Source organism: Toxotes jaculatrix, chromosome 22 (genome assembly GCF_017976425.1).
Source record: "Toxotes jaculatrix isolate fToxJac2 chromosome 22, fToxJac2.pri, whole genome shotgun sequence".
NCBI classification, from domain to species: domain Eukaryota; kingdom Metazoa; phylum Chordata; class Actinopteri; family Toxotidae; genus Toxotes; species Toxotes jaculatrix.
In genome coordinates this window covers 13639718-13660002 of record NC_054415.1, presented here as the reverse complement: position 1 = coordinate 13660002, position 20285 = coordinate 13639718, and the positions used below count along the sequence as shown (strand labels likewise).

The window sequence follows — 20285 nt, the reverse complement described above, 5'->3', positions numbered from 1 at the left end:
CGCACCAACAAAATGTGACCCTGAGCAGTCTTTCGATTAATGCAGAAAGTTTTCTGTAATGTAAGATTAAGCACAAAATATATTTTGGGAGCTGTGGGAAGTGGAGCGCTCAGCAAAGTCATTAACAATTCAATTATGTTGAAAGGAACAAGCCAAAGGAAAGTGTCCGGTGGTTTAACAGAACAAAAGGATGAGCTTGCCAGCAAATGGAGCTTGTTAGGTTATATCAGACAAGAGGGCTGTTTGAAGTCCCAACTAGTAACCATGAAAACTGAGCACTGAATATTAAAAACACTGGCATATGTTCAGATGTCTCTTATTTAGCACAGAACACAGAGAGCCATGATGAGTACAGTGAAACACTCATCCTCAGTTGGTGTTCTCTGCACGTGGTTAAGCTAAACATTTCAACCATTTATCAGTTATTTTTAATATATTTATCCATTAATCTACCTGAAACAATTTATTTACACTGCTTGCTGTTATCTATTACTCTGTTATCTGTTTAAACAGTTTGATTATTAGCAGACATTTATTACTTTTAGCAGTGTAAACCACTGAGCTTGCTCGTGAACTAGTTTTCATGTACTCTCTATCACAACACACAGCGTTCAAGTATTACAGCCAGCTCAATATGTGAATTTGTTATCTGAGCTACTCCACAGTATTCCCACCTAACTCCTGGCAACTGTGCAAGTACTGTCCAAGTACAAATACCCCTGGTTTGGAATCACTGCTCTACACTGACAGGAAAATGTGCTTTGATTAAAAAGTCAGAAAGAGTTTGAGAATCTTGTGGGAGGGGGGAAAAAAAAGGGAAGAAGCAAGAGTAGAACCAAAGCAAAATGTTCAGTGTTTTATTTAAAAACTATAAACAGTCACCAAAGTAAATAAAGCCAATCTCTAACAGACTGTTAGGTCTATGTATAGTCACACATCCTACTGACACCGCAGAAATGAGGATGGTTGGGTCGCCCCGGTCAGATGCTAATACGACAGGCAGTCATAAATGTTACACAACACACGGTAGAGAGGACAGTCTGAGGACGTGAGCCGGAATGTGGCATGGTATTAAGAATGAAAAAATAGTACAATAAAACTCCACACTATATTAAGATAGAAAAAAGTAGTGAAGAAAATATCATACCTGCACGTAAAGCAAAGAACACAGGAGAAAACCTGTATAAAAACTCCATGTATTTAAACCAATTTACAAATACAAAAGAATTTTGGTACGCGCACTGTGCCCGTACAATGACAAAACGCTTACAGTGGATATATGTTACTTGTGTGTGTGCGTGTTGAGGGGAGGGTGTGTGAGGGAAGAGGAAGGAAAGAGAATACCTTCAATATTTTTTTTTTCTTCTACAAAATGACATGAGATATATTATTCCATACTCTTTCAGCCAGCAAAATGAGTTCTACAAGGTATTATAATACAAAAAATGTCACAGTTCCACAAAAAACTGTTTTTCCCCCTCCCTAAGCTTTACAGCATCAGTACCTTTGCAGAATTATTTACAGGTTTTTAAGTACATTCATCCACTGCTGAGTATAGAATCACATTAGATACAAGTGACCAGGGATCATAAAAAAGCCAAAAAAAAACAAAAAACAAAACAAACAAAAAAAAAACATACTACTTTATTCAATCCTACCAAAGTAATGCTTCTATTACTCCACAGAGCAAGTTCTCCAGTGGCTGCATCGGCATGAAAGAGGATCTTCTTTATATATATTCACAACATATTTACAAGATTCTTTTTCATTAATTGTAATGGTATTCATTTCAATAATAAATAAGTGAAAATATATTGACTCAAGTAAGAAAACCAAGCTACCAAGTTTCTAAAGAAAAAAAAAAAAAAAAAATTCTCTGCGCCAGTTGCCAGCTGAGTCATCCTCCACCCAACCCTGTGGGACACCTAGAATTAGTCCCGCCCCCCTGCCCACCTCCCTGCCCACCCGGTACTCTTCAGTCGACGGCCACTCGCTCCAACGCACACATCAGTTCACGGGACGAAGAGGAAAAAAATAAAAATAACAAAAGAACTTAAACAAAATGTGCTCGTGTTTGGGGTTTCGTCGGTGGAGTCCCTTGGGGAAGCAGTCGTTAAGAGCTCCCCCCTGGTGGGCAGCTGGTGGAAGACCCCGTGGCAGTTTTTTTTTGTGTGTGTGTGTGTGTGGATGGAGGGGGGCGTTTGGAACACAGGTTGGCAAGAAAGGAGGTGAGGGATGAGAGAGGGGTTGGGGTGGCAGGCGCGGCAGAAGGAGGGTCTTCGTTGCGGTCGCCTCCCTCTGCTTCCCCTGTGGACCCGCTACGGCTCACCGGTGGCTTTTTCCTCTCGTCTCAAGAGAGGACTGGGGGTGCTGGGTGACGGGGTTGTAGAGGTTGTCCTTTTGGCGTTAAGCCTGGAGCGAGCGCGTCAGTTCGTAAAGGCATTTGGCGAGCGTGGTGGAAACCTCCATGTTACTTAGCGCGAGCACAGAGAGGTGCGTCTCATGCCTCTTTACCAACCTGAGAGACGAGAGAAGGAAGAAGAACACAAAGCTTAAAAAAAGTTAGTGTTCAAGAAACTTTCATTCCAGCACCCAGGGGTGAGCTAAACAAACACTGATGCTTTTTTTTTTTTTTTTTTTTGTCCATCCTGTCACCACCAAACAAAATCACCTCAATACTCCAGCAGGATACTTACATGCGACCACAGTCAGAGTGCTTGGCGATGTTCTTTAACGTTAAGGCAGCAGTTAGTCGTATGTGTTTGGTCACTGGTCCCTCTTTCTCATCCTAGGAGAGAGAACAAACAATGTATTCATGGATTCGAGTTCTGCAGATGACAGTATTTTAGTAGGATTTACAGTTAAAGCAGACACTAGTGTGGACGCATGGACAAGTAAGGCAAACACAGAATTTATTGTTTTTTTAAGTCTAATAGTTCACAGCAGCAAAGTGACCTTCTTCTTCTTCTCTTTTTTTCTCCAAAAAAATATTATCTAGACTCTTCTTCCCTAAAAACGGCCTCACTTCTGAATAAGTATTCATCATATGCCATAACGTGAGAAGTGATGAGAGAAGAAATTTAATCTAGTTTAATTGCATTTACAGACTAATGAGCAACTGAAGAAATATTTTCAGAGTTTCCTATTATTCATGTGCAGATTCCAGCCTAATGAAGACCAGGAAATGACTAAACTCTCTGCCCCCCAAACATTTCCAGTCAACCCTGACCCGCGTTTGAACCAGGAGGTGACGGAAATGGTGGGATTTAAAAGCTGCAAAGCTTATGTCCACCTCGGCCAACCAAGAGCTTAGTAAGTCATACAGAAGTGTGTGTGTGTTTGAGTTTTCAGGCAATTCAGGGAGAAATGTGGCTGTGGTCAACCCTGTTCTACTCACAGTGAAGTCCCTGAAGACCAGGTTTCGAGAGCCTCTGCGTAGGGCCATGAGAGCTGCGCTCGGATGATTGACGATTGCTTTTGGTGCTCGCGGTGCCGGAGTACTGCCTGCCACTGGCGGAGTCCTTTACAACACATCACACATACAGATTAGTGTCATCTGTCAATACCACCATCAGTGCACTGTTTTTCTTTCCCCCACAAACTGTAACGCAGCATTTCTGGTACTTTGATTTGGTCCATGTTAATTTGCCATAGTTCCTAAAAAGGGAAATTCCCTTTTAACTACATGTTGTTATAATGTCAATCTCGACACACTGGACCCACATATAATCACCCCGTCGTTGAGCTTAATTCACATTATGGCTGCTAATTTCCGGTGACGATAAAAACTTTCAGAGATATTAAACCATTTCTGTTTTTATAAGTGATTCTTATTTAATTTCAAGTGTACAAGCAGGTACAAATGGCAGCTTCAGGCATTAATCATCAAATCAAAACTTAAATTAAGTTCATTAGAAAGATGTACGTACTGGGAAGAAGACTGATTGGGACTTTGTGCCTGCTGCTCCTCTAATTTGAGTCCAGCCAGCAAAGCCTCTCGAGAACAGTGCTTATCCTGGGAAACAGAGCAGAAAATTTCAGGGTAAATCTCGCCAGCATTACGATGTTATACCTTCATATTGATATATAGTGGTCTTTTACCACCAGGACAAAAGTAGAGGGTCTTACCTGTAGATGCGTGATGAAGGACAGTCTCTGCCGGGGAAAAGGTTCACATCCCTCCCACAGACAATGGCCTCCATACATGTCCTTTCCACCATGTTGCGTTGCTGCGTGGTAAAACACCTGAGACGGCGTTTCAAACCACCTAGAGAACAAACGCGAACAAATCAGCACAATCTTGACGGTGGCTCAACTAAGGTTAATTACAAAGGAGAGACGATCTGTCTGAGCCGCACCAACACGTACCGTTTACAGGACTGCCACAGACACTTGAAGTTCTGCCCTGCTTTCCTGCTTTGCTCTGGCGGTGCTGCGGAGGTTTGCTGTGCTGGGAGGTGAGGGTTGTGGTTACCCGCTGCTGCAGGCTGGGATACAGGGGGCGGGGTTATGGTTGGCTGTGGGGAAGAGACGTATCATTAGAAAAGGGGAATAAATATTAATTATTATATATATATGTATATATAAAAAATCAGAATTCCTGGCAGAGAGTGGTAGCTGGCAGCAGTATACTGACTGAAGTCTTATTTGCACATACTACCTTAAAAGAAGGATGTAGACCTTTTCTCCAGATATTGTTAATCATGTTTATGATAAATAAAATGCTAAGAAATTAGAAAGGTCTTGTTGGCTGAGATGTAACCCCGGACTGTCTAATGACAGGAGTTGTTCTCTCAGCTGCTTTTCTATAGGAGGTGGGTATCAGTGAGAGCCACATGGTCTTAACTGGTCTCACCTTCTTAACCTCCAAACATTAGCTCATCACACCTGAACCCTTCCAGCCAAAAGTCAGCAAGTGCTAAGTGCATATTTGTTGGTGTTATTGTTTTTACTCGTCTCGCTCTTTGAATTACATTTTTTTTTTACACATTATTGATTTTGAAGCTTCTCTGACTGCAGAAGAATCAAGAATCACAGAACTAGAGTGGACATTTTAAAGGGGAAATGAGATGCTTGACATTCAGCAGCTGACTTTCTCTAGGACAGAGGTGTCCAAACTGTTCTACAAAGGGCCATGTGGCTGCATATTCATATCACTTGCTGTTTGACGCTCAGGTTATTATTAGCTTTATGATTTACAAACAGCCTGTGTCATAACAGCACGTAGTAACAGACTAATGTCACATACACCAACCTCACTTGTAACACAAACAGCAATATGAATAATTACATGACCCTGATCTAACTGCACAACATCTGTCTCATTACTGTCAGAGTGAGACTTAGTCTGTGGACTGACACTGAAATATTACACATCTAGTACATTATGTGCCTTTAACTCAGTTACATAACTGTTTATTTCTGAATGAAACACAGGAACCACATTAAAAATGCACACTGTGGAGCTTCCGACCACCGGCGGCAGTGCAGAGCAATGTTTTGATGAGTCGTCTGTGTTCTACCAGTAGGTACACAGGAACATGCATGCAAACTGATTTGATTGTAATGTTTTCCCCATGATGCTCATTTTAGTGTCTTTCAAAACACCTCACACATGAAGTGACTGTAAATTTGAAAGACTCTCTGTTGCAAATTTAGCTTGTTCATAGTCTCTTTATCAAGCTACAATGTACCTGCATGTAAGGCTGAGTGTGGCTGTATCTCAGCTAATACGATGCAAGAAAATGTATTTAAAAAAACAGAAAAAAGAAATGTTTTAGTCATGTCATATGATGCAGGCTGAAGAATATAATAAATAAAAAAATGCTTAGCATATGTTTTGCAGAAGGAGATGCCCCCAACATGTTCACTAGAATGTGAAGGGCACATTTAATACGCTCCGGTGATTAACACAATGTAAATAATGCTGTTTGTTTCCTCAGGATACTTTTAAGCAAAAATTGAAGTGATAAATTAGACTAATCACAGGCAACACAGATGTTTTGATCACGAAAAAACTCACCCTAGTGAGTCTGTGACAGACATGCAAAACATAAGTTCACACTAAAACGACACACACAGGATAAATGTGGCTTGCTGTGAGACTAACCCTACAGTGACTCACCGTTGAGCCAGCTGCCTCTATGGGTGAGCAGTTCCTCTGCTGAGTGGCGTTCTCTATTGCTACTTTGGCTACTGTGCTTGGGTCTGTTCCTGCTGGCACCGCCACCATGGTGGCGCTGCTGCCGGCGTTGTTGGGGTCACTGATGGTGATGATTCGCACTCCCACTTTATTGGGGATCCCCGAGGATGCTGCCACTGCGCTGCGGTCCTCGTTCTCAGCTGGCCTCTTGAGGCCTCGAGCCTCAGAGACCACTCCGTTTGCAGGAGAGGCAGCAAGACTCTGGGAGGTAACAGTAACAGTGGAGGGGAGGGAGGAGTTGGGGAGCAGTTGCTGTCTTAGCACAGCGTGGCCCGGCCCCAAAGGTCCATTGGTTAGTTCCGAGGGAAGCCTATTGCCTACTGCCTGGGGTCCGTTGGCCAGGCGCTCAGCCTGCTGGGCTTTGGCAGTGTCCTGCTGAGGGGGTGGAGGACTAGGGAGAGAGGGGTCTGAACCATGACTCCTTTCAGCGGGGCCCACCTCCCCGTTCCCCAAGTACTGTTTGGAAGCAATGTGATTTGGAATGTTTTTGTTAAAGTTGCCACCACTGTCAACCCGATCAAAGTCACACACTCCATTGACTAGAGTCTTTTTGGGGTCAGGGTTGCCCTCTTGTGGGTTGTTCAGGCCGGGGGAGAGGGCCTGCTTCCCATTAGCAGGGTGACTCTCCATAGCCGGGCCATTGAGTGCCCCCTGGCTGTTCCCTGAGTGGTATGGAGGTAGATTAGACTCCATGCACTTCCGACCATTGAGCAGCTTTGCACCTGCCGCAACATCACCGTTACTGGTTTTGCCATTGGATGAGTCTCCTTCTGCCAAAGAGGAGTTCTCCATCACCTCTATCTTCCTCTCATGGATGTGCAGCCCCGTGGCATCCTTGGCCTCCTCCTCCTTTTGACAAATGATCTTGTCTCCTCTGAGGGGAGCTGGCAGTGGTGGTGGTGGAGGTGGTGGAGCTGCTGGGGTGTGATGGGGCACCGTTCCAGAAGAGAATGGAGGAGGGGGAACGACCGGAGCCACAGCGCCCTGGCTGACAGCAGCAACAGCAGCGGTAGAGGTGGTGAAGCCAGTGTTGGGGACAACGGTGAATGTTACTTGTCCAGCTGCCGTGGGGCCCTGGATGATGGTAGCTGCCCCTGGGCTACTTGTGGAAATGAGCTGGCCTGGCAAGAGCTGAACTGTCTGGAGGGCTGGAGCTCCTGTAGCAGGAAGCTGGCCAGGAACCAGCTGGACATTGAGCTGCTGAGGCTGAGGAGAGGGATTCTGGGTGCTGTAGCCTGCCTGGTAGATGACCTGTGGAGTAGGGGCTATCGTGCTGTTGGGAGGGGGCACCTGTGGAGCGGGTAGGATGAGTTTTCCACCCGGCGTAGAAGGCCCTCGCTTTGGAAGCAGTAGCTGTTTGATCAAGCTGGACTCAGTGGAGGTAGGCTGAGAGGGAGGAGTTTGGGAAATAATTTGGAGCGGTGGCTGTTGTTGATGCTGTTGCTGATGTTGCCGCTTCATGGACAGTGCGTGGCTGACAGTTTGATTGGGCTGGACCTGGGTAGTACTGGAGTGAGAGGCAGGAGGCGGGCAGGGGCTGGAAGCAGCTCCAGGCTGCCCTGCTATCTGGATAGTCTGGGCACCGGGAATGGCGGAGGGGTTGGCAAGAACAATCTGGTGTATGGCAGGGGTGTAGGCTGGGTTCTGCTGGGGGTTGGGGCTGACTATTACTACGCTCTGCGCCTGCTGCTGAGGTTGAGGCTGCTGGTTGGGAGTGGCTATCGTGGCTGCTGGTCCACCTGACTGGTTTGGCGCTGGTTTGGGGGCGATATTCTGAAATGCGACACGTGACCCCTGGGAATTGGGCACACCCGTGATGCTTAATGCCTGACCACCCCCCATTTGGATGGATGAGGAGGGTGCAGATGCTGCAGCAACACACTGAGGCTCCACCTGGGGAGCTCCACCCTGAGGCCCAGACAGAGGAGGGGTTTGAGGCAGGGGAGGATGCTGGGTGATCGGAGGGCACACACCTTGTACCCTGGCGGTGAGGATATGGCCCTGTGGTACCTGCTGAAATAGCGTGACTGGCGTCCCTGTGGGGAGCATGGGGGAGTGTTGCTGTTGTTGCTGAGCCACAGGTGAAGCAGCAGGGTTCTGGGGGCTGTGGTTCTGGGTGGCAGGTGCCGACGTCGGAATCTGGACTGCTGGACCAGGTCGGACCTGCTGCTGCGTTGCTGCCAGAGGATTTGGTGGTAACTGCGGAGGCACCTGTGGGGGCACCGTGTGACGAGAAACAGTCGGGTGGCTTGCATGGGGAAGTTCCTGTGCAGTCAAGGCCATGGATGGGGCGGCACCACTGGTGCTGAGGCTGGGGCCTGGAGCCCGGACAAACTGGGGTCCAAGAATGAGATGCCCGGGAGGTAAGCCTGGTAACACATTAACACACAGAGAAAAAACTGTTCAGGTCTGGTAAGCCACTAAAGCCCAAACTTTCCTAGCTTAACAACAGTCTTTGTAATCTTTACATGACTATAGATTGTTGTGATGTTAGATTAGACACTGTCATTGTGTGATGTGTATGAACAACCAAAGAGACTTGCAGTAGGTAATCTATTCTGATAATGTACAGGAATGTATATGATGTGTCAATATAGCTTTACAGTCACATGAGAAGCCAAAAACTAGAACTACCCAAAAAGGGGAACACATCATACAATACAGTCTTCAAAAAAACTAAACAAAACACAAACACAACAACATGTCTGGCAGGGCAGCCAAAAACATCAGACTATCACATATTTCAAAACCAGGAATCAGGCTTCAGATTGAATTAATAGCACATAATAATTCACATTTCTATTAAATCCGAGCTATAATGACCATGATGTTTACATGATTCTCAGTCCTGCGCACTTCAGCAACAATGAAGAATCACAGCGTCCCCAAAAATGTTAACATGGTCACTGGATGGCCTGGTTCTTGCAGTTTTCTAGTTTCATATTTATTATTCTATGATACATTTGAGATGCAGAAAGAAGAAAACATCATTCACCCAGATATTGAAAATTATTTCATAACATAGTAACACACCATAGCCAAATGTTCTCTGTTTTCAGTTTCACGTTGTGATACAGCTTAGCTGCTGCCCTTTCACTTTCCCTAGTAAGCTCCTCTGAGTAACTTCTTCTCCTTTGATCATTTTCTCAATATGTTTGTCTTTGTAATTAGTTCAGCCATCTCGGTCCCAGCAGTAACAGCTCCGCTCTCTTTGTGAGACTGCCAGCATCCTTCTCCATAGTATCACTTTTTTGGAGTGCTTTTCTTCCATAGGGCTACAGCTCCTGACATTTGGCCCTTGTCTGTCCCATTAACTAAATGCATCGTGTGTCAAACATTTCAGAACTGAGCCAGTGGAGAATAAGAGTCAGCATCTTAGATGGCTAAATATAACCTGATGCATGTCACTTTAATTTATTAATAGTCCTCTGGAGCATTTTTGACTTTCTAACTAGAACAGACTCTTACGAGTGTCAACCTTTCCGTAATCACTCCAAAGAAAAAGTTAATAAAAGAACGTAAACTTGGTTAGCAGTCGTACCTGGAGGCGGGGCCTGAGGGTCTCCAGGTGCTTCATGTCGGACTGCTGGAGGAGCTGCTGCCGGATTTTGCTGTGGTTGCTGCTGTGACTGCTGGTAGTACAGCTGGATGGGCAGGGGGATTGATCTTCGCCTTAGCCCTACCAGAAGGATCTGAACCTGGCCATTGGCCTTGGGCTCCTCTTGCCGCCGCATTGTGTGGTTGGGGAACACAGTCCTGTGGTGGAGGGGGCAGTCAGAAGATTGTGACTTTAAATGCTAAATGTAAAAGGCGCTGCAAAGGTTATAGTTCACACTTTTCAACAAATTCAGCTATTCAATCTATGAAAGTGTAGGTCTTTCACATTTTGTATACCAGTACCGTTAAGGAGAAATATCCTGCACAGTACGGAGCACTTTATTTTAAAAGGGGCTTTTGCTATGGAGACCTCTGTATGTTTAGTGACCTGTGGATATGGCTATTTATTTCCTCCTGGTGCATAATATGCACATGCTTTAAGAAATGTTTATAAAGCCACAAATGACTACCAGGAAGGATTTACCAACGGTCTGCAGAAGTCAAACTGCTTTCCTTGAACATCTGCTGATATCTTTCTGGAGGATCACTGTCATCGCTAAAACTCAAAACAGCTATGCTTTGTTAAAGCTGCTCTACAAAGACAAAAGAGCAGTAACTGCTGTGGAGCAAACTGGGAACAACAACTACAGCTTTTTAGTAGCAATTATCCACGTTGGTCATGGCTTAATCAGCTCTCTGTTCTGGGGGAAAATAAAAGGTGAGGGAAGGGGGACTGACCGCAGACATTTGAGGAAGCCAGTGGAGTTCAAGATGTTGCTTCGTCCCATTTTACTGCATGTGGCCAAGTACTCGGAGTACATTTCTGATCGAGACACAGAGCCCTCGGGGTGTGTCTCAAAGTGTGCGTTTAGCCTATTGGAGAAACATGAACCGGTTATCATGCAAGCAGTAAAAGCAAGTAAAAAAAAGGGGGGGGAAAAGAGCAAAAAAGATGCTGAAATGAAGTACAGAATCAACAGAGGAGAAGTACAAGAAATCTCCTAAATCTGTTCTCCCACAGAGACACCTAACTGTATTTTTCTCCAGTTAAACTGTCACTAAAGGTGTCTATAGATTCATTAAACTTACCACTGCAGTGTAAATTTTTCCCCATCAAGTTCAACAATGCCAGGTGGTGGCTGAGTGGATTGAACTGCGACCCTTGTTACTGTGGAGATACAAAGAGAAGAAACATTTAAAGTTGTAAATAAAAAGTTAAAGTTAAGGCGCCTGTATCATTGATTTAACGCTGAACGACTGCTCTGCAAAGCAAGAGAAAAACATCACCTATTCATCCAATAAATGTTAAGCCTGCCGTGCTCCTCAGGCTGTCCACTAGATGTCAGCACACTAATAACTTTGCATTAATAGCCCTGTGATCATGATGATGTATTGGAATAACACTTCCAAGGTTAGGTGGGTTCAAATCCCACCAGGGGTCACCTGTTAATTCACACACTCAAGGTACTGTGAGAAATGCTGAGAGCTGCTGTTACATTTGTTTACAGGTAGAGAAACTCACAATTCTGAATCTGTAACCAAACAGGTGTGAATTTCTTGCCATAGAAATAACTTTTCTCTTTTTATATGTTGTTTTATTTTACTTAAATATAATCATCTTTATTTTCTGCTTTAAAACACTGAATTTTTTTAGCCACTACAAACTGATGTTTCATCATAGAAACATCAGAAACGTTTGTGTATTATTGAGCAATGCAACGGAAAAAAAACGTTTACATTTTTATTTCCACAAAAAATTTCAAGCCAAATTCCTGACAGCAGTAAAATAATGATGTAAATGTGCAGCAGGCATTTCATCCAGGACTGGGCACCAAACATAACAGGCTTGTAAACAAAGGTTAGTGTAGGATGCAGTGCACAGGCCCACAGTAGAATACTGTGTGGCTCAGCGACAGGTGAGTTTGTCAGTTCTAATAAACAGGCAGTGATTTTGTATTTGTTACCTACACATTTTTTTTAAGATTGAAGAAACTGTTACTTGGTCTCTTGTTGGGTTAATCTTGACGAAGCCTCTTAGTAGTATTTCTGATTCCACCAGTTAAAAGCTCAACTAGTTCAACCCACCACTCTGAATACCATGATTCACAGCAGTCTCTTGTGGATTTATTGTTGCATGTCGCCTTGTAGTCATTTGCCTTCACGTTGCCTTTTTCATTTTATTTGCATAGAAACACCCCTGCAGCCCTGCTTCCTGGGCTTCCATGTGCAAAGTCAGAGTAAACAAGAGCATGTACAGACACTCACCAGGTGCTGGTGCTCCCTGCACGGCGGCAGGTACCTGCTCTACCAGCTGTGGTCGAACCTCGGCTGCCTGGTCAGCGTTGGCCTGGTGCTCGATCAACCGCACCGCCGTTAGGGCGTCAGGTCCAAAGGTGTGAAGGTCAACCGATACTAATCGCACCAACAGGTCTGACAAGAGAGAGAGGAAGGAAAAAACACACAAGGATCAGCACAGGGGAACCTGGTTGAAGCACACCGTTACATTTCAACCACAACAGAGAATTCAATCCAGAGGAAGCAATTATTAAAGATTTCAAGGGTAGAAGGAAAGACTCTGTCATTTGAGCCAGTTACTCATGAATGGAAACACTCGCATGACAGAACCTGGCCGGCAGACAAGTTAGCAGAACTCAAATAAGCCCATGTGATGTCAGATTTCAAGCTCTGGTTTCATTTATCAAGTATAATGAAAAGTAATAGAAAAAAAAAGCCAAGCCAAGTAAAATTCCATGATTCAAAAAAAACAAAACAAAAAAAGCATTCATACCTATGCTGTGGTCAACAGAGGCGATTTTACTGCAGGGAATCTCTCCAAGCTGGGCCAGCAGGTACAGCACCTCCAAGGAGGCCATGAGGAGCATGAGGTCAGGCAGGGTGAGGAGCATCATTACCTCCTTGTACGAGTCCTGGTCCACGTACTCACAGATCAGCACACCATTGTCCTCTGCCTTGCTGAGGTTGCCCAGGATCTCCATGGCTAAGGACACACACAAAAACACACATTTATCTTAAGATGCTTCAAATACCACAGTGACATTAACAGTCAAAGCAAACTTACTAAATATTCATCACACTGATGCGAGAGTTTGCCCAGCCTACATCTGACTTATGAAAACAAGTCACCGGAACACTCACCTCTCATTTTGAGGAACCTGTCCCTGGACATCAAGCATTTGGTGATGGTGTGAAAAATCAGATGAGTCGTCCGAAAGTCAACGGGATCCAGCTGGAGCTACAAGAAGTCAGGCAAAGGTTTACTCAAAGATCCCAGCATCCAGCAAGTCAGCTGGCAAGAATTGCAACATTGGTTATAAATATTTTACAGGGTGGACAGACTGTCCTCCCCAGTGCTGAGATTACAGCCAGACTGAGAAGGAAACACTGGATAATAACTACACTGAACCACAACAAAGCATGGCTGTTTACTATAGTTTAAGTCAGCAACTTCAAGGACAGAATACAACTCACTCATGTGTTCTTGGTTACAAAATATAAGCAACCAAGAAAGTGCTGCAGTAGGATTTATATTATTTACATTAACACATGACACAAGGCTTTTCAGAGTCACATCTGTAGAATGTGCGTAGAGCCCTAAACCCCACCATCCAATTAATCACATCAAAGGCTTAACTGATTGTATCAGGGACCCTATGCATACAGTTTCCAAAAATAGATCTAGGCTCATTTAAATGCATCTCATACCAATAAATGTGATACTAATATTGAAGCGAGGCCATGTAATGCATTCACTGTGGCTTAACAGTCCGCCAGTATTTCTTACTTTCTTTCTTTTCTTTCTTTTTTTTTTTTGTTTTGGAACGTTGGAGTTGACAGGTTGCTCTGAGTTCAGTGTATGTTTGTAACAGCGAGAAAATATGATAATTCACCTTGGTAGAATTAATATGCGAAAAATATTCTAAAGCACAGACGGCTTGCAAGTGACACAACACACCATCTGGAGGCCATAGTCCTCGATTCTTAGGAATCCGTAGCAGCAGCTACAGCTGATTGAACACACCAGTGGTCTGTCCCAAATAAACCCAGCAGATATGTCTGTTTTTGAACAGGAACTAATAACTTAATCATTCAGTGATTTTCCTAGTTAATTAGCTCATTAATTAAGCTAATGTTATACTGGTTGAAAACTCTGGCTGTTTTTGTTTTATCTTTAGAAGTATCACAGCGGTTATGCTAGCCCAAAACATTTTTTTTTTATTTAAACATAACAAGCTAACAATTGCAACTGCTATAGAAAAAAAACCCAAATACAAATAATACACAATACAAAAACAACACTAAACTCTTTGAATACAGAGTATTGCTCTTACTGCAGCCTAATGCACACATCGCCTCAACACCTGGAGAAATCCAAAGCTTGACAGGCCTGCTGTGCCTAGTTACCGTTTCTATGCTGTGATTGAACAACTGCCACATAGGAGAGTAATGAATTAAACCTTAGACCACTGCAATGAATAATGAAATACACAGTTTACCTTTATTTCCCCCTCAAATGACACTGATATCGCACATTAACTGAACTGACTCGTCTAAAGCTCCAGCTCAGACTGTTATGGAGCCGACGATGGCTGAAGCACAAGACAGTTTAATGTGTCACAGTAACCTACATTTGGCTACAAATCTTCCTCAGGCCGTTCACTTTTACTACATTACAGAACTGACCCAAATCCGTAACATCAGCTTTTAAGTCATGTTTGTTGTATTTGGCAAAATGTTTAGCACAACAGCTCTGGCTCTGACTGTCCAAATCCCAAAAAAAAAAACGGACGACCAAAACAGAAACCCGAAACCAGACCCACCTCGGCAGCCACGTTGCCCAACGTGTCCAGTCCGAGCTGTCGGAGTGAGATGAGGTTACAGTGGGCACAGAGCAAAAGGAAGCGCAGGCACGTTCGGTTGGCCGCCAGCAGCTTGACGTTGGCCTCCTCGAAGGAGAGGTTTCGCAGGATAACGGCAATCTGCAGTACCCGCTGGGCCTCCATGTCACTGATACCCGGGTTCCGCGGCGGGTGGAAGAGGCTCTGCCAGCGCTCCTCACACGACGTACCATCTGCAGAGAGGAGAGGAGGAACAATTTAGCACTTCATGCAGGATCGTATACTACAAGAAGAAATATGCATGTCACGGCCTTTTAGGTCGTCAATAAATACACCACAGGAGCATACAGGAGTGTACCCTTATATTGCTTTCTGTGGCCTTCACCACTAAACGTGTTTACCTTGTGCTGGGCTGCTCTTGTCCCAGATCAGCTCCCTGACTTCAGTGTCCTCCACCACCTCTCTCCAGAACTGCAGAAGGACAGAAGGTATTAGCAGGGAATTTAAATGCACTAACAAATCCATTGTAGCCAAATTGGACAACCCTGAATTAGACAAACATATGTTATCGCCACACGACAATTAACCCATGACATTGACAGTGGGGCAATCAGCTCAATGCCAGGTGACGACTTTTATAATACAACTTTAATATGGCATGCCAATATCAGAAATAGGACCACTAATAAAAATCATTTGTAATGTTGAAGAAGCTGATGATTTTGTTGTGTTTGATTAACAAGATTGCTTAAATCAAATTGTTGGTGTTTCCTGTCGATCGACAGACAAACTAACTGTTTCCACTCTAATCAGCACAGAGTTCACATCGTTTTGGGAACATTTTTTTTTCCAATAATCATGACAACCACATTTTTAAGACGGTCTGAGTAAGAAGACCAGTCTTCCCTTTGACAACCCATACTAAAGCCTCTTGCACTAGATACAGAGTGTCCTTGAACAAGATACTGAACTCCTACTGGCACCAGCACTCAGTGTGACCTCTGACCTCACTTTAAGGACGAACAGCCAAGAGAACTGTCATAACTAAGGATAAAAAAAAAAGATTCAGTGTTTTTATATTGTATTATTATAGAGTCATGATTTAACTTTTACACAACACCACTTTTACACCTCCGGTCAGTGTAAAGACACCTCAGAGAAAACTGTCCTCTGGGGCTCCTCTGTCTTCACACTGAAACTGAAACTCTGTGGCTTCTCAGTGAAAGCAGCATTCAATTTCTATCTGTAATGGTCAAAGGTGATATATTTAACAGAAACAACTTGCAGAACACAGATAACACAAATACTTTTTTTTTTTTTTTTTAAACTTTACCCTGACAAAGTCCCGGGAGGTTTTCTCCTTCCAGTCTGTCCCGAATACCCCGGAGAAGCTGCCTAGCGCTAAAAAAGGTACAGAGGGAGGGTTAGAGGAGAGTGTTAGAGTTCAGCTCAGTATTAGTCGTATCTATTCTCTTGTTCTTCAATTCCCAATCGACAAATTATATTTAGGAGGTGCTAAGTACAGAGAACCTTTGATCCTAGAACACAGAGGTGAGAAAAGGAGGCAGCAAATTGGGAAAATCTTCAAACGTTTTCACCCCAGAATAATTGGTCTTTTCTAGGTTTGTACAATTAAAATGAAAAGTAGGTTTTCCTAAGTAAAGGTAGGATTACAAGGATTATGAGAGCAACTTAAATTCTCTTTATATTTGTCAAATCAAGCTACCGTTTTCAACACACAGAAGACGTGCTGAATTTTGCAGTTTCACCAAAATGGACAGTAATTAAATGTAGAGAGTCAACTTTTTAAAGTTATACAGGGTTTCTTTGTTGGCTGAACATCTAAACAGTGCATGAAGTGGAAAATCACTTTTCAGTTAAAAAAAAACAACAAAAAACGATGTGAGCGAGGTCGGGAACGTACAGTCATCGAAGACGCCGGCGTGAGCCAGCAGCAATGTGACCAGTTTGGGGTCCTTGTCCAGCTGCATGGAATGCTTGCTCTCGTTGGAAAGCAGAGTGCAAACATTAACAGCAAAGTCCACTTCGTTGGGTAGGCCCGAAAGGAGAGACAGCACCAGTTTATTGTAGTCACATGGTGGAACGAAATCCGTAGACAGTCCATAGCTTTGGCGGAGATAGTCTGGAGAAAAACAAAAAACCAGAAACATATTTTTTTCATATAGGGTTCCTATATAGATTCCACAATAAAAATGTGTATTTAAATATCAGGGAGGTGAGTGAAATGTCAGAAAAAGAAGCATCATAACAACACCGTCTGCCTACCAAAACTGGCAGAGGAGATACAGTGTCTCAGAGGAGCAACAGGAAAGGAATTAAGTGGGAGAAGACAGACAGCGTAGAAGAGTTTGGATTTTAAAAGCCACCAGTGCAACGTGAATATTAGCCGCAGAGCTGCAGAAGCAGAGGAAAGGCCAGTTCCTTCACTGTACCACTGTTTCCTCTGCACACCTTCAGACACTTAAAGTCTGATTTATTTTTCCTGTAACTGAGTTTCAGCAAACCAAATGGGCCATTAAGCTGATCAGTGAAAGCTGTCTTTGGTTCAGATTAGTCTGATGAGCCATGCCTTGTCTGTCTGAGGAACATGAATGTACTTCAACTTTTAATTGTGTTTGTCTCTGACTCAGTCAGCCTCCATGATTGGCTTTTTATAATTAAAAGACACTTAATCCTAAATACTACAGAGGCCTGTGTGGGGAAAGAATCATGACTTGAATGTTCTTATTCAGCAGCTCTAAATGACAAATGATCCAGTTTGTGAATGTGCAATCATTTTGTCGCCAAAGACCCAAGAGCCATCCCTGTGCTATGGTTTGATTTCCGGCTATCAATCATTTGGTGTGCATAGGTGTCATTTTTCCATACAGTGGATATTTCAATTTGGTGCAGGATTTTCGCAGACTGCTGCCTCTGGAAACCAATCATAAAGCAGAGAGGAGTCCTACTGAGTGAATTTGATTTCCATGCTGAAAAGGTTTGTGCAGGCAAATGTAATTCAGCCGAGCTGCTATTATAGAAGCAACGGCTCCATTCAAAACCTGCCAGTCCGTGCTCATCATCCAAAACCTGCAGTGAGACAGCGATGTGCAGAGGTGCAGTGGACAGGTCATAGCATATCACAGACAAGGCTTTATGAGCAGAGTGAAGTCAAAGCTCCTCCCAGGCCTACAACCAAAACATGACAACAGGCCTGACCAAAGCTCAGTGCAGAGCAATGGTCAAATAATTAACCATCACTGAGCCTGCCAAGCCAAATCAGGACAGTCTCAACCTGGCTGTCCCACTGCATTATGTTTACATTTAAATTGAGGAAGTCATTTTTAAAGGTCTGCAGTAGAGCTGGACCAACTAAAAAAAACTATTGTGTGTTCTTCAATGTGTGACTCATCTGGGCGGTGAATGAGAAAAACTTACAAGCCACAGACTAAGTTCACCACCGCTTGTCGTGGTGTTTATCCACACCACGGACATGATTAGGAGTCAATCAGCTCAACGGGCTGTGGGCTGATTGTCAGAGAAGAGAGCCTGCGACCAAAGGGCTGGAGGCTCTAATCTAAACTCAGGTGGAGGGGAAAACCAACAAGTGCTTCCTTCTTCCCTTCATCAATAACTGCTGTCAGGACAGTCAATTACCTCCAAGAGCAGCTCAGCGGTCAACTCCACAACACTGTGAGCCTAATGGACACCTCACGTTCACTGTGTGTGAGCGGGGTTGGACAACACAGGAAAGAGGTTGGCTTTGGGGAGCAGTACAAAAACATTTAGTTATAATATGATGTGGTTTCTCAGAGGCTGCTCTTTCATCATGAAAGCAGCAGCAATGCTCAGGTTTAAAAAAAAAAAAAATTCATCAGTGCTTAGGTGTGTGTGTAGGCAACTTCTGAGAAGGAAAAAAAAAACAGGCACTGACAATTACTGCATTCTTCATAGCCTTGGTTCAAAAACAGCAGTGCTTAGAAAGGTGAGAACAGAATTAAATGAGTCACTGTGTATTAAAAGTGATGCAAAAAAATAAAATAATAAAACAAGCAGATTCTTGAAATGGACTAACAGCAGAGAGCTTAGCCATGGCAGGGGTTCTCAGCCAGGTACATGAAAATGAAAACACAATACAAATACAATCATTTCTTCTTGTGTCTAAGCTTTGCAATAAATGCTTTGTTCGTGTGAAAGGCAAGTGTTACTGAAGCAGAGTTCAAACTGCTTGATGAAGCGGTTGGGATGTCAGTGTTACAGCTCACGAGTACCTGCGTCATGACGTTATGAATAAAAATCACCATGGAGATTATGTGCCAAAAACACCAGGTGAAACAAACGGCCAAGGACTTTTAGCAAACTAGCAGAACAACATTGCCTAAAGGAAAAATCTCACATACTTTGAGATTTCACATCAGATTACTCAATTTGAAGATGATGCAGTTACCATGTTATAAACCTCAGTGCAGGCTGCTTTTAACAGCTTAAAGGAATCGTTTCTGGAAATATCCTTATTTACTGTCTTGCTCAGAGTTAAATGAGAAAAATGATACGGCTCTCATGCCTGTGCTGTAAATGTGTAGCTGGAGCCGGCAGTCTCTTAGCTCAGGTCTGTCCAAAGGTAACAAAACCCGCCTACAAGCACCTTTAAAGCTCACTGATTAACACATTATACCTTGAGAGTTTAAGAACAACAATGTGCTGGACTACTGACTGCTCTCAGCCAAAAAACAGCCTGGTACAAACCCCTTGTAGAATGGTAAAGCTGTCATTTTCACACTTTGTTTTTTCTTGTACAGATTAAAACACATGAAACAGGATGTGTTAATCACTGAATTGTTGATAAGCCGATTTTGTTTCTTTGTCACTAGAGCCATGCTAGCTGCCCCCCCACCTATTTCCATTTTTTTTTACGTGTAATACATTAGATGTATTAGGCGTAACACATTACCTGAACAATAAATCACACCTCCTCATTTCTCCTTTTGAGTAACCTAAATAAGCCTGACAGCAGTTGTGTCAGCCATGTCTGGTTTTGTCTAAGTAAAGTTTTACGTTTATTTGTGAAATCGTCAGTGAGGCTCAGATCGAGCGAGCAAATGAACAGCGGCCCTATCATCCTCTCGCTCGTCAGTATAGCGCTGACAGCTGCTATAAAACTGTTGCTAAATTAGTCAGCCACAAAGCTAGCTAATGCCATGGCTTGTCAGTGGAAGACAGCTCATGAACCTCATTATACTCATTCTGCTTAAAAGACATATTGGCAAATATGTGTGTGACTTGCATGTCAGTACAGTACAGCTACGGGTTTGTTTGTCACTGTAAAGCTGAGACACGGAATTTCATAACAACCGAAGTTAAAAGAACAAAACACTTTTAAGCCAAAATCTGTGGCTTGTAAAATTATCAGAGACACTGAAAACGTGAAATGTGCATATTTCCTTCCTCATCATATTCTTGTGAAATAAATTCTACCAACCAGACAAACAGCTATTGTTAAGTCACATTTCTATGCATATGCTTGACCCGTGGGCTGACCAGTTCCCCATGCGTCTCACACACAGCTCTGATGAAATGATGCTATGCTGTAATCACATCTGCGTGAGTATTAAGCATTTGAGCTGGCCAGG

The 20285-nt window shown here is 43.5% G+C and overlaps 1 protein-coding gene across 1 annotated transcript in view; it reads right to left on the bottom strand.

Annotated features, from left to right (window-relative positions):
* Nucleotides 1-843: 843 nt before the first annotated feature.
* Nucleotides 844-20285, bottom strand: part of arid2 (AT rich interactive domain 2 (ARID, RFX-like)) — a 31843-nt gene continuing 12401 nt past the window's right edge. Inside the window, exons 5-21 of the mRNA XM_041030221.1 lie at nt 16580-16798; nt 15989-16056; nt 15057-15126; nt 14638-14888; nt 12956-13052; nt 12588-12797; nt 12065-12229; nt 10889-10967; nt 10538-10672; nt 9744-9958; nt 6125-8571; nt 4369-4517; nt 4129-4267; nt 3930-4015; nt 3398-3521; nt 2697-2788; nt 844-2518 (exon numbers count right to left, since the gene is read on the bottom strand). Of these exons, the coding sequence (XP_040886155.1) occupies nt 2407-2518; nt 2697-2788; nt 3398-3521; nt 3930-4015; nt 4129-4267; nt 4369-4517; nt 6125-8571; nt 9744-9958; nt 10538-10672; nt 10889-10967; nt 12065-12229; nt 12588-12797; nt 12956-13052; nt 14638-14888; nt 15057-15126; nt 15989-16056; nt 16580-16798 (4658 nt within the window). The 3' untranslated portion in view covers nt 844-2406. The remainder of the gene's footprint in view (nt 2519-2696; nt 2789-3397; nt 3522-3929; nt 4016-4128; nt 4268-4368; nt 4518-6124; nt 8572-9743; nt 9959-10537; nt 10673-10888; nt 10968-12064; nt 12230-12587; nt 12798-12955; nt 13053-14637; nt 14889-15056; nt 15127-15988; nt 16057-16579; nt 16799-20285) is intronic.